Genomic DNA, 15,905 nt, shown 5'->3' with positions numbered 1-15,905 from the left:
AACCCATGAGGAGGGTGCACGCTGGCAGTGGCCTGCCCTATCATGACCAAGCCCCACCCCCTGCAACCCAGGGCCCCCTGAAGACCTAAGCTGAGGACCCAGATCCTGTTCAGGAGTCCTTGGTGCCCCAAAGAGCCCAAAAGTCAATGAATAAACAAGGTTTCCAGAGAACCCAGGAACAACGGCCACATCCCCGCCGCCCAGCCCGTAAGCACCCGTCTGCGAGGCCCCAACGGCATGGACCACCAGGGAGAGGGGGACTGTGGGTGCCTGAGTATCTGGCAGTACAAGGTGCTCCCCAATATTCAAGTGAAGTGACCAGCCAGGGGCCACAGGAAAGGCATCAGAACTCCTCGGGGACACGAGAAGTTCAGGCAGGGTCCGGGCACTTCCTGGAGACGGCGCCAGGCTGGAGCCTGGGACCCAAGGTGGAGGTTCCTGACAGCTGACCCACCCACCTCCCTCTCCCCCTCTCTCTTCCACAGGTGAGTCCTGGGTCCTGCTGCCAGGTAGCGGACTCAAGGGGAAGGTGTGGGGGATTAAGCTACCCCCCACTCGGACCCAGGTACAGCCACACACCCTCCATCCCCACAGCCTCCATCGTGGGGCCTGGCCAGCACACTCTCACCAGCAGCGGGGGCCTGGGGTCTGCTGAGGGCCAGTGGGCCTGCGTGTCTGTTTCAGCTAAAGAGACCTCGGACCCCGGAGGACTCGAGGCCTGCGTGTCCATGGGGCCCCCTGTGCCCCCGCCCCCTCCAGCCCCTCTCCCCTGAGTGTGTCTTTACGACGGGGACCAGGACAACTGAATTACCAACTCCGTAAAGACCCCCAATTCCTGGTTTCCAGGAAGATGAGATTTGTGAGAGGCGGGGGTCTGCTTCCTCCCCAACGCCAGGCGCCACCGCCTCCCATGAGGGTCACTGGCCGAGAGGAGCTAGCCCTCTCCTGTCCTGTCCTCAGAGCTCAGCCCAGCATCGGAGGGGACAGCAGTGATGACCCAGGTCCTGGTCAGCGGGCACAGATCCCAGCAGCTGGGGCAGCCGGGGACCCCCTGTCCCTCAAGGACCCCCCACCTGTCCTGGGGCTGGGAAAGGCTGTGTCCAGCTCTGTCTGCGAAGGGGCCCCCGCCATAGGTGTCTCTGTCAGCTGCGGGGGGTTCCCGCACGGCCAAGTCCAGATCTCAGTGGAGGGTGGGGAGGGGGCTGGCGGGGAGGGGAGGCTCCGCAGCGGCCGGAAGCACTTCTGGGAACAGAGGTGGCCTCCGGCCCTTTTCTCAAAAGTCCGACCCCAGCGGGAGGTTGGGGCGGCTGCGGTTTTCCGGGCAGATGGAGGCCGCCCTGTGCGAGTGGCTCGGGCTTCCAGGGGGAGCAGAGAGGGGCCCCTCCCCGTGGAGCCGAGACCACTGCGCCCCGAGTGGGAGGGGGCGGCGGCCTCTCCGCGGCGACCCCGGCCCCTTCTCCGCACCCGGCCCCGCCCGACCCTCCGCGCCCTTGGGACCCCCCCTCCATGGCGGGCTCGCGCTGGCCTCGGCCTCCCCCACTGAGACCCCTGGAGGCGCCCCCGCCCCCACGCGCGAGAACCCGCCCGCCTCCCCCGGGCTCCGCGACGCACGCCGGGGCCCCCGCCAGGCCCGGAGGGTCGCGCTCCAGGTAAAGCGCGCGGGGAGGGCCCGGGAGGAGCCGGAGACTCCGGAGACCCCGCCCAGAGCCCGCCCCGCCGCCCGCGGAATCCCCCGCCCGTCCGCTGTGCGTCAGCCCGGCCGCCCCCGCGCTGACGTTTCCGCGCCGAGGCCCACGCGAGGCCGCCCACGAGGAGTTTCCGCGCTGAGTCAGCCCCGCGGGACCCGCGCTACGCGGGCCGCCGGTGTTTTCTGGGGCCGGTGCGGGACAGCCCCGGTGTGGGGGGCGCGTGGGGAGAGCCGGGGCCAGGCGGGGAGGATCCGGGCTGCAGGCAGGAGTGCGCGGGGCAGGGCCCGACGGCTCAGCCTCCCCGGGGCTCACACGGGAGGAGCGCGCTGAGCCCAGTACCCAGCCCCGAGCCCAGTACCCAGCCTCCAGCCCAGGACCCAGCCCCGAGCACAGTACCCATCCCCGAGCCCAGTACCCAGCCTCCAGCCCAGGACCCAGCCCCGAGCCCAGTACCCAGCCCCCAGCCCAGGACCCAGCCCCGAGCCCAGTACCCAGCCTCCAGCCCAGGACCCAGCCCCGAGCCCAGTACCCAGCCCCCAGCCCAGGACCCAGCCCCCAGCCCAGGACCCAGCCCCGAGCCCAGTACCCAGCCTCCAGCCCAGGACCCAGCCCCGAGCACAGTACCCATCCCCGAGCCCAGTACCCAGCCTCCAGCCCAGTACCCAGCCTCCAGCCCAGTACCCAGCCCCGAGCACAGTACCCATCCCCGAGCCCAGTACCCAGCCTCCAGCCCAGTACCCAGCCCCGAGCACAGTACCCATCCCCGAGCCCAGTACCCAGCCTCCAGCCCAGGACCCAGCCCCGAGCCCAGTACCCAGCCCCCAGCCCAGGACCCAGCCCCGAGCCCAGTACCCAGCCTCCAGCCCAGGACCCAGCCCCGAGCCCAGTACCCAGCCCCCAGCCCAGGACCCAGCCCCGAGCCCAGTACCCAGCCCCCAGCCCAGGACCCAGCCCCGAGCCCAGTACCCAGCCTCCAGCCCAGTACCCAGCCCCGAGCACAGTACCCATCCCCGAGCCCAGTACCCAGCCTCCAGCCCAGTACCCAGCCCCGAGCACAGTACCCATCCCCGAGCCCAGTACCCAGCCTCCAGCCCAGTACCCAGCCCCAAGCCCAGTACCCAGCCTCCAGCCCAGTACCCAGCCCCGAGCCCAGTACCCAGCCTCCAGCCCAGGACCCAGCCCCGAGCCCAGTACCCAGCCTCCAGCCCAGTTCCCAGCCCCGAGCCCAGTACCCAGCCTCCAGCCCAGTACCCAGCCCCGAGCCCAGTACCCAGCCTCCAGCCCAGGACCCAGCCCCGAGCCCAGTACCCAGCCCCCAGCCCAGTACCCAGCCCCGAGCCCAGTACCCATCCCCGAGCCCAGTACCCAGCCTCCAGCCCAGGACCCAGCCCCGAGCCCAGTACCCAGCCCCGAGCCCAGTACCCAGCCCCCAGCCCAGGACCCAGCCCCGAGCCCAGTACCCAGCCTCCAGCCCAGTACCCAGCCCCGAGCACAGTACCCATCCCCGAGCCCAGTACCCAGCCTCCAGCCCAGTACCCAGCCCCGAGCCCAGTACCCAGCCTCCAGCCCAGTACCCAGCCCCGAGCCCAGTACCCAGCCTCCAGCCCAGGACCCAGCCCCGAGCCCAGTACCCAGCCCCCAGCCCAGGACCCAGCCCCGAGCCCAGTACCCAGCCCCCAGCCCAGGACCCAGCCCCGAGCCCAGTACCCAGCCTCCAGCCCAGTACCCAGCCCCGAGCACAGTACCCATCCCCGAGCCCAGTACCCAGCCTCCAGCCCAGTACCCAGCCCCGAGCCCAGTACCCAGCCCCAAGCCCAGTACCCAGCCTCCAGCCCAGTACCCAGCCCCGAGCCCAGTACTTCACGACGCTGAAGGGCCGGGTCCTGCCTCCAGGGCTGAGCACCTTCCCCGGTGTCCCTGTGCCACCCTTGGGCTCTCCACACTCCAGGTCCCATGTTGGGGGGGGAGGGGAGCTGACGTCCCCTCTGTCCCGTCCACCTACTGTGAGCTGGGCCCACCGCCCCACTGGGAGCTGAGCTGGGGGCCAGGTGTACTGTGCCTCCAGGGTGCTGCTGAGACGCCTGCACCAGCCTGCCCGCCACTCCCCGGCAGCTGAGCGAGCCTGTATCAGATCTCACCTGGAGCCTGGAGCTGTGTCAGATCTCACCTGGAGCCTGGAGTGGGAGGCTGGGCGGGCCGAGGGTGGGATGGTGAGGAGAGAGGGCTGGCCTGGAGACGGGGCCGCCCACCACCAGAAAGTGCTGGATGGCACCCGGGGGCCGGCAGGCTGTGTGGCCAGAAACCAGAGACCCAGGGGCACCAGAGAAGAGCCCCAGAACGGGGGAAGCCGCTGAGCCTGTATCCCTGAGGAGCGCTGGGCCCAGGACTGGAATGGCCCCTCCTCGGGCCCCACCCCCACCCAGCCAGGAGTTCCCAGAATGGGCCCTGGCTGCCCTCCGCTTTGCCCCCTGTGGAGGGGACCACGGCCAGGCATGAGCACGGTGCCCCAAAGCCCAGCCCCGGGTGCCCCGTCCTCCCCCAGCACCCAGCATGAATCCACTCAGGTCACTGGACAAGTGTTTATTGAAGGTCCCTTGCAGCCAGGTCCCGTGCTGGGCACTGCACACCCACGGACACAGCCTCCCGTCCTAAGACCCCACCCCATCAGGGCCAGCAAGGGAGGAAGGGGGCCATGACTGTGTCTCTCTCTCCCTCCTGCAGGGCCCTGCCACGGCCGCCGAACTGCATGGTCCAGGGCGCTGGTCACTGCCACCTTCCTGCACCCACTTCTGCTGCCAGGGGAGCAGGGCCCGGCCCAGAGCAGAATGCAGAGCCCCTGCGGCCTGGGGAGCTCCTGGGGAGGGGCTGGCTGCGGTCGGCGCCCCGGAGGACGGCCAGGCTCACACCCACAGGTCTCCCAGCCGCCCCTTCTCCTCTGCCGATCGCTCGCCCCGCTCTTCCTCGGGGAACTGGCAGCTGCTGGCGTCTTCGGTCGACGGCGGCACCTCCAGCAGCAGCTGGGTCTCTGCAGGGGGGCCACGGTCAGCAGGCAGCCATGCTCCCACCTCCCCGCACCAGGCTGTGACAGACCTCGGGGCCACATGCACTGACTCCTCAGCTGCCAGATGTGCAGTCCAAGCTGGGCCGAGGTCAGGAGGAGGACGCAGGCGGCCACGGCCAGGAGGACTACGGTCAGCCACCCAAGCGGCTCTGCCGGCGGGGACCCTGGGACGCACACAGCATTGTGGGTCTTGTTCCCAGGGAACACAGTGAGAAACCCGAACTGGGCGCAGCTGGAATACACGGACGCGGCCTCCGATCAGCCCCCGGACGCGGCCTCCGATCAGCCCCCAGCTGCTGCCCTCCGTGCTGTCTGGGGCAAGGGACAGGAGAGGACCCTTCCTCAGAGTGGGCCTGGACCACCCGGCCACCGGCAGGGCCCACCCAGGACTCACTCTGTCCAAGGTTTGCAGTGGCCTTCGTGGCCCCCGGAGAAGGTCCCCAAGGCACAGTCGATACACCGGAAGCCAAAACTGAATTTCCCTGGTGTGGGGTGTGGGGGGAGGGAGGGAGGCTGGTGGAGTTGCTGGGATGGATGAGGAGGGCGTCAGGCCAGTGCAGGGGTCCATCTGGGGTCTGGGTGCTGAGTAGAATGCCCCCCCATCATCCATTCAACAGAGTTCTTCATGGCCCAGGACTGGGGCCCATGTCTGCCCGTCCCAGGTGGGGCGTCTGGGGTGGGGCCCAGTGAGGGCACCTGGGGGAGGTGCGCAGAGTGCAGTGGGCCTGCCAGGGAGGGGAAAGGCCTGCCCATTGGGGGCTGAGGGTGGGCAGAAGCCAGGCAGGACCCAGTAGAACAGAGGGTGGAGAACAGTGAGGGTCCCAGAGAGAGTGAGGCTGGGTCCCAGTTGACCCCAGACCCTGCCCCGTCCAACCTGACACAACCTCCCCAGTTGTACCTCCTCCCAGCTTTCATGTGCCCAGCCTGACCTCTCCTGTCAGGTAAACAAGCCGCTAAGAGGACTTGAGCTGCTCCTTCCAGAACAGGGTGCAGCCCCAGGCCCCAGACAGGACTCCGGGGGGCACAGGGCAGGCTCTTTCAGTATTTGGTGAGGACAGACAGGATGGGTGTCCCGGGCCTGAGAGCCAGACAGCTCCTGGAACCCGCCCCCACCCCCCCCCCCCCCCCCCCCCCGCAGGGTTCTCACCGCCCTCGTGCTGGATGGAGAAGCCCAGGCTGAGAAAGCAGGGACAGGACACCCCCAGAGCTTCATGGCCTGTGGTGCCTGAGCATGGCCTGGCCTGCCCGGCCTCACAGGACCCAGGACTCTGGACCCCACACACCACATGTCCTCCCCGGACACCTGTGCCCACGAGCTCTGCCTCGGGCCCTAGTGGAACCCCTGGCCTGTGTGGACTCCCAGAGGCACCTCCAGGACTTACCCTGGGACTGTACCCCCTGGCCTGGGGGACAAGGGTGGTGCCGGCAGGTCGTGCAGCAAGGGTCTCCGCAGTGGAATTCAGGCTGGACACACATGCAGTCCCACTCGGAACAGCACTCCTCGCCTGGGCAGGAGACAGGCCAGCCCCCCAGCAGCTGGGCTGAGGCCCCTCCTCCCCAGGCCTCCCCTCGGCCCTCCAGGGGAGTGAGGTTGTCCGTTCTCCACCCACAGTTGGCTCCAGGGAGCAGAGGGCTCCTGGCTGGGAGTCTGGACCCTGGGTTTATCCAGCTGTCTCTTTCTCCTGGGGCCATGTGGCCTGGCTACTCCCCCTTTGCGCCCCACAGCTGCCCCTGCCCAGGTGCTAACTCCATATGCAACCAGGAGCTGCCCCTGCAGGACCCAGGGGTGGCCCCCAACAGTGCACAGTCCCCTGGAGGCCCGTCGACACCTCAGAGGCCGCCTGCCTGGTGTCTGGGCGCTGCTGTCCCCACCACCAGCCACACTGGGCCTCCGGACAGAGCCTCCCTTCCCAACCCACAGGCCCTGGAGGAAGAAGCTCTGGGGTGACTTCCCTGCCAGCTTCCTCTCCAGACCAGCCGTGTCAGCTGAACCCTCATCCCCAGGTGCAGGTCAGAGGCAGGCAGCAGGCCAGACGGTGGTGCAGGGGGGCCCTCAACTGGGCAGGAGGGGGCTGGGCGATGGCCAAGGGTTCACGACCCGCCCAGCAGGACCTGGAACAGCCGTCCTCCACCTCCGGACCCCAGACCCCTCTTGAGGGCGCTCCCACCTGGCTCACCCCTGCTCCCCGCCGGGGCCACTGGCTGGAGCTGGCACACCTCTGCCTCCCTCTGGGATCCTGCCTCCCTCCAGAAGGCTCCCACTGCTGGCGGCCCTGTGCCCACCCTCCTTAGACCTCAGCAACGCTGGTCTGAGCACGGGAAGGGGGGCGCCTTGGCCGGTCCGCGTTAAGTAAACGCGGTTTACTTACCCGGGTAATCGCGGCAGCAGCGCGTCGTGTGAACCCGGCAGCAGCGCGCGTCCGTTCCCGTCCCAAGCAGGAGGCGCCCAGGGCCGCACCCGGGACCCCCGGTGGGGCGCTGACCCAGGCCGAGCGCGCACAGCAGCGCCAGGCCGCACAGGGCCCCAAACGCGCCCATCGCCCCGTGCCGTGCCATGCTCGGGTTTCAAGAGCCCACAGCCAGTTGGACACGCCCCGTCCCCGTCCTCACCCGCCCTGCCCGGAGGTGGCTGGGACCGTTCATGACCTGAGAATCCCGACCCAGGTGAAATGCGTGTGAGGAGGGGGTGTAGACTGCGGACACAGCCCGGTCCCCCGCAGGTCGCCGGCAGGGGCGGGGAAACCAGGCTGGCGGGGATCAGAAAGGTTTTCTATGCAAAGTCTGCGGCCACGTTGGTGGGCCCCAGTGCAGGGGGCGGCGTTTAGCACCTTGTCCCATGGGGGCCACTTGGAGGGCGGGAGTCAGCCAATCACTCCTCCATCCCACTGCCTCTCGGTGGTATCTGTGAGTCCCCGAGAGGTCTCCACAAATTCTGGCCACCCCCAGAGAGCCTCAACCATGGAGCTCCATGCTGGGGAACCCCACAGAATGGGGACAGGGACCCCTCGGCTCAGTGCACCCCACCTGGCCAGCTTCGGGTGTGAAACTCACCATGGGCTGCAGGCCTGTGGGCTCCCCTCCCCCTTGCTTGCAGCTCTCCAGGACCCCCCTCAGGCCAACCTGGGAAGTTCCCCGGGGCTTGGGAGGGGCACCAGGAGGAGCTGGTGGGGAGACGAGAGGGTGCTGGTGCCTCCTCGGGTCAGTGTCAGCCACCCCCGCGGGCACCCGAGGGTCAGTGTCAGCCGCCCCCGCGGGCACTCAGGGCCCAGTCTCTCAGAGCCACCTTCATCCGTCGCACCAGACAGATCCAGGTCCCGGAGGGAGTTGAGGAGGAGCCCCTCGCAGAGCTCTTGGGAGACTGTCCTATGTCTTTCTGAGCCTCCGTTTCCCCTGTGGGCACCGAGGGGTTCTGGGACCCTGCCTCCACCAGGAAGCCTCCCTAGATTGCCCAGCCCTGCTTCTGCGCTATCCAGCACAGGTGGAGACCCCCATGAATGCTGGGGGTGGGGGCTCTCGGGAACGTGAGCGTGGATGTGGTTCAACACCCCTTTGAGACCTGCAGCCACCGCCTCACCCCGTAAGGCGGTTCCTCCTTTTCCAAGGTAAATGACAGGAATTAACTGTTTGTGACACCCCGGAGTTCTCAAATCCAAGATGTAGGAGCCTGCCTTGGAGAGGCAGCCCTCAGACACTGCAGAGAAGGAAGGGGTCTCTGCAGCTCCAGGCCGCCCCGAGGCTCAGAAGGAAAGGGGTGGGGCCAGCTGGGCCTGGGGGCCTTTGAGAGGCCTGGAGATCTTCAGCCCCGAGGCTGGGAGGGGGTCTGGGCCCCTGGATAGAAAGAGGCGCCATCAGTGGCTCACGCCCGTAATCCCAGCATTTTGGGAGGCCGAGGTGGGCCTCGGATCACCTGAGGTCAGGGGTTCGAGACCAGCCTGACCAACATGGAGAAACCCCGTCTCTACTAAAAATACAAAAAAAATTAGCCAGGCGTGGTGGCGCACGCCTGTAATCCCAGCTACTCGGGAGGCTGAGGCAGGAGAATTGCTTGAACCCAGGAGGCAGAGGTTGCGGCGAACCGAGATGGCGCCATTGCACTCCAGCCTGGGTGACAGAGTGAGACTCCATCACAAAAAATAAAGAATGCTCATCAGACCACATGGTGTGAGTCATCCATCTAGAGGCAGGGACAGAGTTAGAGGAGCCAGCAGTTTATGGGGCCAAGTGGGAGGCGGCCAGCGGGCAGAGGAGCCCCTCCCCCCTGCCCCGTGGCGCAGCTGACACTTTGAACAGCCCGAGAGCAGCTTGCCACACAGGGTGGTCCCCGGAGGGGCTGCAGGGGTGTGACGTCCATCCTCCCATCCCTCTCGCCGCAGAAGGCCCCTCCCCGGCTCCCCGTGACTCCTATCCTTGGGCTGCAAGGCTGGAGGTGACTTGTTCATCTTATTTTCCGGTATTTTGTGAGCAGCTCACCGGTGACACAAATGACGGGGCATTCACACAGCAGAGCAGCCCACGGGCCGGGCGAGGGACAGCCCTTGCGTACGTCCAGAAGGGCAGCTGTGAGGCCCCAGGGGGAGGGTGCAGATGGGCACTGAGCCAGAGTTCAGGCAGGGCCTGGGGCACAGATGGCACAGGAGTTGCCAGCAGAGATGGCGTCAGGCGAGGGGGCGGGGAGGGTGAGCATGGAGACCAAGAGGAGGTGGCCCCGTGTCCATCTGGGGGTGCGGCAAGGGGTCCTGCTGGGGAATAAGTCCCACAGGGCCTGGGGGGCGCTGTGCCCAGAGGGGAGGAGACAGGAAGCGATGGGTGTGGGCGCCAGGTTTGGGGAGGAGGCCCCTTTCCCACAGCCGTCGACCTGCGGGCCCCACGGGATCTGGCCGCTCCAGTCCCGGCCACCTGACCCCTTCCCCCACCCACCCGCCATCCTGCCTGGAGGTCTGGCCTCGCCTGCCCCACGGGGCAGGGGGCAGGGGGCTCTCAGAGGCGCGGCCCCAACCCTGTGCAGGGCCTGCAGGCTGAACCGTGTGCAGGAACCCGGGGAACTCAGTGAAGGTGCTGGATGGGGGACAGGACGGCCTCTGACTTCCCTATGCTGCGGGGGGAGGCTTGTGGTTGGCAGAGAGTGGGTGGAAGATAGAGGTTTGAGGAGAGAGAGACCCAGGGGAGAAAACCAGCTGCAGAGGCAGGAGGGGTCCAGGGCAGCCCGAGGCCAGAGATGGGCGTCTTCCTTACAGCCACCTGTGGTCCCCGCACCTTGGGCTGCTGTGAGTGGCACGTGGCGCTCCCACTGTGCACCCCCGGGGCCGATTCCCCACTTCCACGACACCGGCAGGGGGGAGCCATCCGCCAGGCACAGGAGGCCTGGACAGCCGTGGGCAGCGTGCGCTGTTGGAGGACGCAGGGAGAGGGAAGGCTGGCCCAGGGACACTGTGTGGGGCAGCGGGTGCAGCTGCGGGGCTGGGCCATACCAGCCACGGTGGCTGGAGTGTCCAGGCTGTGCCAGGCCCTCAGCAAAACTTTCCATGAGGCTTCATGTGTTTCTTCTTAAGTAATTTTTTTAAATTTCTTTTTTTTTTTTCCAGTCACGTCTCACTGCAGCCTCCATCTCTTGGGCTCAAGTGATCCTCCCACCTCGGCCTCCCAAGTAGCTGGGACCACAGGCATGCACCACAACACCCGGCTGATTTTTTCTATTTTTCATAGAAAAAGGGTCTTGCCATGTTACCCAGGCGGGTCTCAAACTCCTGAGCTCAGACGATCGTCTCGCCTCAGCCTCCCAAAGTGCTAGGATTCTAGGCGTGAGCCACCGTGACCGGCCTCGGCTGTGTGTTTCTTGCTCATGAGTGCAGTGAGGGCCAGGCGTGGTGGCTCACACCTGGAATCCCAGTACTCCAGGGCGCCGAGGCAGGTGGATCACTTGAGGTCAGGAGTTCAAGACCAGCTTAGCCAACGTGGTGAAACCCTGTCTCTAATAAAATACAAAAATTAGCCGGGTGTGGTGCTGGGCGCCTGTAGTCCCAGCTACTTGGGAGGCTGAGGCAGGAGAATGGCATGAACCCGGGAGGCAGAGGTTGGTGAGCTGAGATCACGCCACTGTACTCCAGCCTGGGTGACAGAGCAAGACTCCAGCAAAAAAAAAAGAAAGAAAAAACAAGTGCAGTGAGACGTCTTAGCCCTCGGGAGTGTTTCACTTCAGCCCCTGACACCTGTTAAGCACAATGGAGGCGAACAGGCACCTCCGCCTCCCGAGGGACACAGATGTCGCTTGGACGCCCGGGGCAGCCTGCAGGGCTGCTCCCGCCTTGTTCCCGAGCTGTGGCCTCGGGCGTGACTGGCGCTCAGGGGAGGAGGCTCTGTGCTGCTCGAAGGATACCCCACTCCCAGACACCAGCTTGAGAAGATTCCCGCACGGCCGGGGACGGCCCCAGGGCCTTGGGAGCGTCTGTGGACACCCGTGGTGCGGGCCGGGGAGCTGGGAGCTCATCTGAACACGCCAGCACTCGCGCATCCACGCTGCTGGCGGACGCCTGGGTTTCTCACGTGGGGCCACGTGACATGAAGTCGCTGTGGTCATTCTCATTCAGATCCCAGGACTCTTAAGTGCGCAGGAGTGGGACGGCCGGGGCCCAGGGTGGACAGAAAGTTGGCTCAAGCAGAAACTGTGGTTTCCAAGGTGACTGTCCCCCTAGACACCTATGGCAGGGACATAGGGGCCGTGTGGGCCCTTGCAGGGACTCCTCGGGGTGCTCAGGGGCCCTGGGACCCCCTCCCAGGTGCAGCAGGGGGTGGGCGTAGGTGTGGAGGGGAAGTGGGGCAGGTCTCTACACTCCTCCTCCAAGGACACAGAGCCCCAGGGGTCAGCCACTCCCAAGCTCCTTGGGCAACCCGGGGCTCAGGGGCCGGCCGCCCTTGTCAGCGCCTGGCCTGGAACCTCCACCCCAGGCGGCCTTGGGCCTGAGCTTTCCCAGTCACTCCCCCCGCTCCCCACTCAATCTGGAACTCGCACCCAGGGACCAACCTCCAGGGTCCCACTTGACCCCGCTACCCCCACCTCCACCCTGGCCCAAGACCCCTCTCCAGCCACAGGTTGGCATAGCCCAAGTCTCCCAAGACCCCTCTCCAGCCACAGGTTGGCACAGCCCAAGTCTCCCAAGACCCCTCTCCAGCCACAGGTTGGCACAGCCCAAGTCTCCCAAGACCCCTCTCCAGCCACAGGTTGGCACAGCCCAAGTCTCCCAAGACCCCTCTCCAGCCAGAGGTGGGCACGGCCCAAGCCTCCCAAGACCCCTCTCCAGTCAGAGGCGGGCACGGCCCAAGCCTCCATGCCACAGGTGTGCAGCCCACAGTGCCGGTTGGAGACTCCCGTCTGCCAAGGTTTTTATTGTGGTCCCGCAGGGCAGGAGGTATGCATGGCATACGTAAGCAGAGAGCCGGAGGCAGCCATCGGCACCTAGAACGGTGCAGAGTTAGCCCAGGAGCGTGGCGGGGCAGGCAGCCTGCACCTGCCCTGCTCGCCCAGCAGACCCTCCGGGCTCCAGCCTGGCGGGGCCCAGCGTCCACCTTGGTGGGCCCAGGTCAGATCTTGGCCAGGGTGGAGTGGGCGTCAGCCTGCTCCTCTTGGATGGGGGTCCGGAAACTGCCTCCCCCTGGGGAGGAAAAAAGGAGAGATTGGTGGGTGGACCTCACCCGCCAGGAGCAGTGCGGCAGGGCCACGAGGCACTCACCAGGGGGCTTGTGGGCATCGGCGGGCAGCCTCTGGTCCCTCCGGAGCAGGTACAGGGCCAGCAGGATGGCCAGGGGGCCCAGGAGCCCCAGCACCAGGCCCAGGCCCAGGATGGCGGCAACCGCACGGCCTGCAGGAAGGGGTCTGCTGGGTGGGGTCCACAGGAGGGGCCCCCATGCCGCCCTCCCCTCCTCCTATTCAGGTTGGGGGCCCCGCTGGGCTGGGCCAGGCGCCCTTACCCCCGGGGACCTCCACGGGCCGGGTGGAGGGTCCCTGTGAGGCTCTGGGCCAGGCTTCAGTGGGCTGGACAGTGATGGGCCTGGCCGGGGGGCCCTGGGTCTCCTGGGGCTGCGTGGCTGGGGGGTCCCTGTCCTCACAGATTGCGTCCGAGCTATTGCTGGCCGGCTGCAGGGTGTGCTTCCCAGCCAAGGTGCAGCTGTGGGGGAACAGGGGGTGTTGCTCAGGCCAGAAATCCCCTGGGACCCGGGAGATGCGGTGGGGATAACAGGGTCCGCGCTGGCCAGCCACAGGCAGCATCTACCACAGACACCAGGCCAGTGGCAGCCAAGGACGCTGCCCAGCCCCACGTGCCCCCCACAGGGGCCTCCAAGGCCACACACCCTTCTCCCACATCTACACACCCCACCAGCACCTCCCTGTCCTGTGCCCCCAGGGCCTCCCAGCTGCGGAGGGTGAGGGTCCCACACACCCAGCTCCACCTACAGGGAAAGGCTGTCCCCAGGCAGCAGCTTCCTGCTCCCCAACCAGGTCCAGCCACACAGCCAGGCCCCCAGGGCCACCAGCACCTCCCCTTCCCCCAAAACTGCCCCCACCCCACCTGCCCCCCCAGCCCCTCCCAGCTCCCCAGCTCCTCTGCCCTCCTAACCACCCCCAACCCCCCCAGCCCCTCCCAGCCCCTGGCCCCTCTGCCCCCCCAAGCCCCTCCCAGCCCCTGGCCAGGCCCCTCACTTGGTCCAGGGCTTGCAGGCCTGGTTGTCGCCTGGGGAGAAGTGCCCTGGAGGGCAGGGGGCACAGTCTGCAACAAAGATAGGGTGGTCAGGGGCTGCCCACAGACCCCGGGTGCTGGGGACATGGGGCAGAGCCTGTGGGGCAGGCAGTTGCCCCCCCACGGCCGGGTGGTGGGTTTGGCCTCTGGAAGCCCTCCCTGCCCACATCCCACCCCTGGGCCCTGACCCGGGAGCTCGGTCTTGAGGATGCCAGAGGAGGCACCGGTGTGGCCAGGTCCCTGCGGCCCACGGCCCATCTGCGTCACAGACAGCCGCTATGCACACCCCCAACCGCCGGCCGCAGCCACCGAGCTCACCAACTCCAGGCTTGTAGCTGTCCAGGGGCTGGGTGCCCGCCCGGCAGCGGCAGACCGTGTCCTGTGTGGCCGTGCACGGCTGCTTCCGCTCACTCCCACTTCCTGAGCAGGGGCCGGATGGGGGGGTGGTCAGGTGGGGGCTGTGGACAGGGTCCTCAGGAAGCGTGGGCACTGGAGGACAGGTTGGCCTCCCCACCACACAGAGGGCCGTGGGCAGGGGTCTGCGGCCTCCCCTGAGACTTGGAGCCCCTGCAGCCCCCGAGGCTCCTGGGCCCTCCCTTCCTGGCCACAACCTGGGGCTGGTTCTGTGGCAGCCCCAGCCACCCTTCCCTACCCCTCCACCGCCTCCAGCCGCCAGCCCCGCCTGCGGCAGGGTCTCCATGGCCCAACCCCCCAGCCTCACTGCTCAGGCCAGCAAGGCCAGGCCACATGGCCAGCGTGGTCTCCCCGACTCCACGTGGCCTGGGCCGAGTCTGGGCCCCTGGAAGGAGAGGGGGTGCCCCTGGGAGACGCCTCAGCTCCTCGAAGGACCCCTGTGGCGGAGCAGACCCCGCTGTGGTTTGAGGTTCGTTTCTGCGGCTGTGGGAGCCCCATGCTGCTGCGTGGGAATGTGGGTGCCAGGCTGCCGCCCCCTGTGCTAGGTGGGGCTGTGGGGCCAGGTGGGAGCTCACTGAGGTTACACCACGTGCAGGGCTTGCACGGCTTGGAGCTGACCACGTCGTTGTAGAAGCCCGGCCCGCACGGACGGCACACCGTGTTCTGGGAGCGGCTGCAGCGGCTCACCATCCCGTTGCCTGCAGCAGAGGCCGGCGTCAGGCAGCGGTCAGGCCCCAGGCTTGCGCCCGTGGACCCCCCCAGGCGGCTCCTCTGCCAGGCTTGGCCGGCCCCTCGCCCGCCCTCTCCCCAGGACCAGCCTCCTGGCTGGCCCATCCCTGCCCCAGCCCCCAGTCCCTGGAGTGCCCGTGCGTGGCGACCCCTCCTGAGGCCTCACCTGGCCTGCACTCGTGGCAGCACCGGTCGTTGCTGGGGTAGGTGTCCCCGACACAGTGGAGCCCCGTCGCGGTGCTCAGCCCCAGGCCCAGGAGGAGCAGAGCCGCACACGGCCCGCGGCCCAGCCGCCGAGCCCCCACGCACATCCTCATTTCTGCTGTCTCCAGAGTCTGGGTTTTCCTTGCGGGGTGTGGCTATAAGGACTGTGGAGGAGGGGAGGGGAGAGGGGAGGAGGGCAGAGGAGGCGGGAGGAGGAAGGTGGCAGGCTGGGGACCCTGGCTGTGGGCTGGGCACAAAGGCGGGGTCTGGGCACCCCCAGCATTGGCTTATTCTGCCTTCTGACCTCTTCTGCCCAAGACCACCGTGTTCAGACCCCAGGGCACAGTAGGGCCTGGCCTGCGGCTCGACCCTCAGCAAAAAGGTCCATGGAGCACGTGGGTAAACTGAGGCAGCACTGAGTCAGGAGAGGCAACTCTTCAGTCTGGACCTTCAGGGCTGTGGCACTGCTGGAGCATGGTCCCCCTTGTATGCCCAAGACTAGCTCTGAGCAGCAGTGACCACAGCCATGGTAAGACAGACACCCATGGCCAGGCACGGTGGCTCCCGCCTGTAATCCCAGCACTTTGGGAGGCCAAGGCGGGTGGATCACCTGAGGTCAGGAGTTCAAGACCAGTCTGGCCAACATGGCGAAATCCCGTCTCTACTAAAACTACAAAAATTATTCGGGCGTGGTGGCGGGCGCCGGTAATCCCAGCTAGTCGGGAGGCTGAGGTAGCAGAATCACTCGAACCCAGGAGACAGAGGTTGCAAAGCAGAGATCGTGCCACTGCACTCCAGCCTGGGCGACAAAGCGAGACTCCATCTCAAAAAAAAAAAAAAAGACACCCGTGACCACGGCCCACGCTGAGTGTGCCTGAGCACGGCAGGTGTCTATGGCTGAACTGTGCCCCTTAAATTCCTGCGTGGAAGCCCTAACCCCCATGTGGCAGTGTTTGGAGACAGGCCTCTGAGGAGGTGGTGAGGGTGGGTCCTGGATGGCCTGGCGCACACGGGCACGCAGGCAGGTTTCCACCTTCTATGCAAACAGCTCTCAGGTTCCACGGTTGCCCAGAGGATGCG

The 15,905-nt window shown here is 67.0% G+C and overlaps 2 protein-coding genes across 7 annotated transcripts; both read right to left on the bottom strand.

Moving 5' to 3' along the window:
• Nucleotides 1-4,233: 4,233 nt before the first annotated feature.
• On the bottom strand, nt 4,234-7,491 carry TNFRSF18 (TNF receptor superfamily member 18). Of its 4 annotated transcripts, none has more exons than XM_001144452.8 (5): nt 7,119-7,491; nt 6,132-6,254; nt 5,144-5,231; nt 4,779-4,981; nt 4,254-4,713 (listed from the first exon to the last, which is right to left on the bottom strand). In XM_001144452.8, the coding sequence occupies exons 1-5, from the start codon at nt 7,303-7,305 to the stop codon at nt 4,589-4,591; spliced, it is 726 nt and encodes a 241-aa protein (XP_001144452.2). In that variant the 5' UTR covers nt 7,306-7,491; the 3' UTR covers nt 4,254-4,588. The 4 variants fall into 4 exon arrangements, with proteins under 4 accessions (XP_063643684.1, XP_001144452.2, XP_063643686.1 ...); XM_063787616.1 differs by having other exon boundaries at nt 5,144-5,331; nt 7,119-7,484; XM_063787617.1 differs by having other exon boundaries at nt 4,800-4,981; nt 7,119-7,484.
• Nucleotides 7,492-12,109: 4,618 nt separating this feature from the next.
• On the bottom strand, nt 12,110-15,017 carry TNFRSF4 (TNF receptor superfamily member 4). Of its 3 annotated transcripts, XM_016951953.4 has the most exons (7): nt 14,788-15,017; nt 14,468-14,590; nt 13,797-13,898; nt 13,442-13,508; nt 12,712-12,908; nt 12,474-12,602; nt 12,110-12,395 (listed from the first exon to the last, which is right to left on the bottom strand). In XM_016951953.4, the coding sequence occupies exons 1-7, from the start codon at nt 14,936-14,938 to the stop codon at nt 12,325-12,327; spliced, it is 840 nt and encodes a 279-aa protein (XP_016807442.2). In that variant the 5' UTR covers nt 14,939-15,017; the 3' UTR covers nt 12,110-12,324. The 3 variants fall into 3 exon arrangements, with proteins under 3 accessions (XP_016807442.2, XP_016807438.2, XP_054517610.1); XM_016951949.4 differs by having other exon boundaries at nt 12,110-12,602; XM_054661635.2 differs by lacking the exons at nt 14,468-14,590; nt 14,788-15,017 and having other exon boundaries at nt 13,797-14,270.
• Nucleotides 15,018-15,905: the final 888 nt, after the last annotated feature.

Source organism: Pan troglodytes, chromosome 1 (genome assembly GCF_028858775.2).
Source record: "Pan troglodytes isolate AG18354 chromosome 1, NHGRI_mPanTro3-v2.0_pri, whole genome shotgun sequence".
Lineage (NCBI taxonomy): Eukaryota > Metazoa > Chordata > Mammalia > Primates > Hominidae > Pan > Pan troglodytes.
This window is presented reverse-complemented; position numbering and strand designations above follow the sequence as displayed.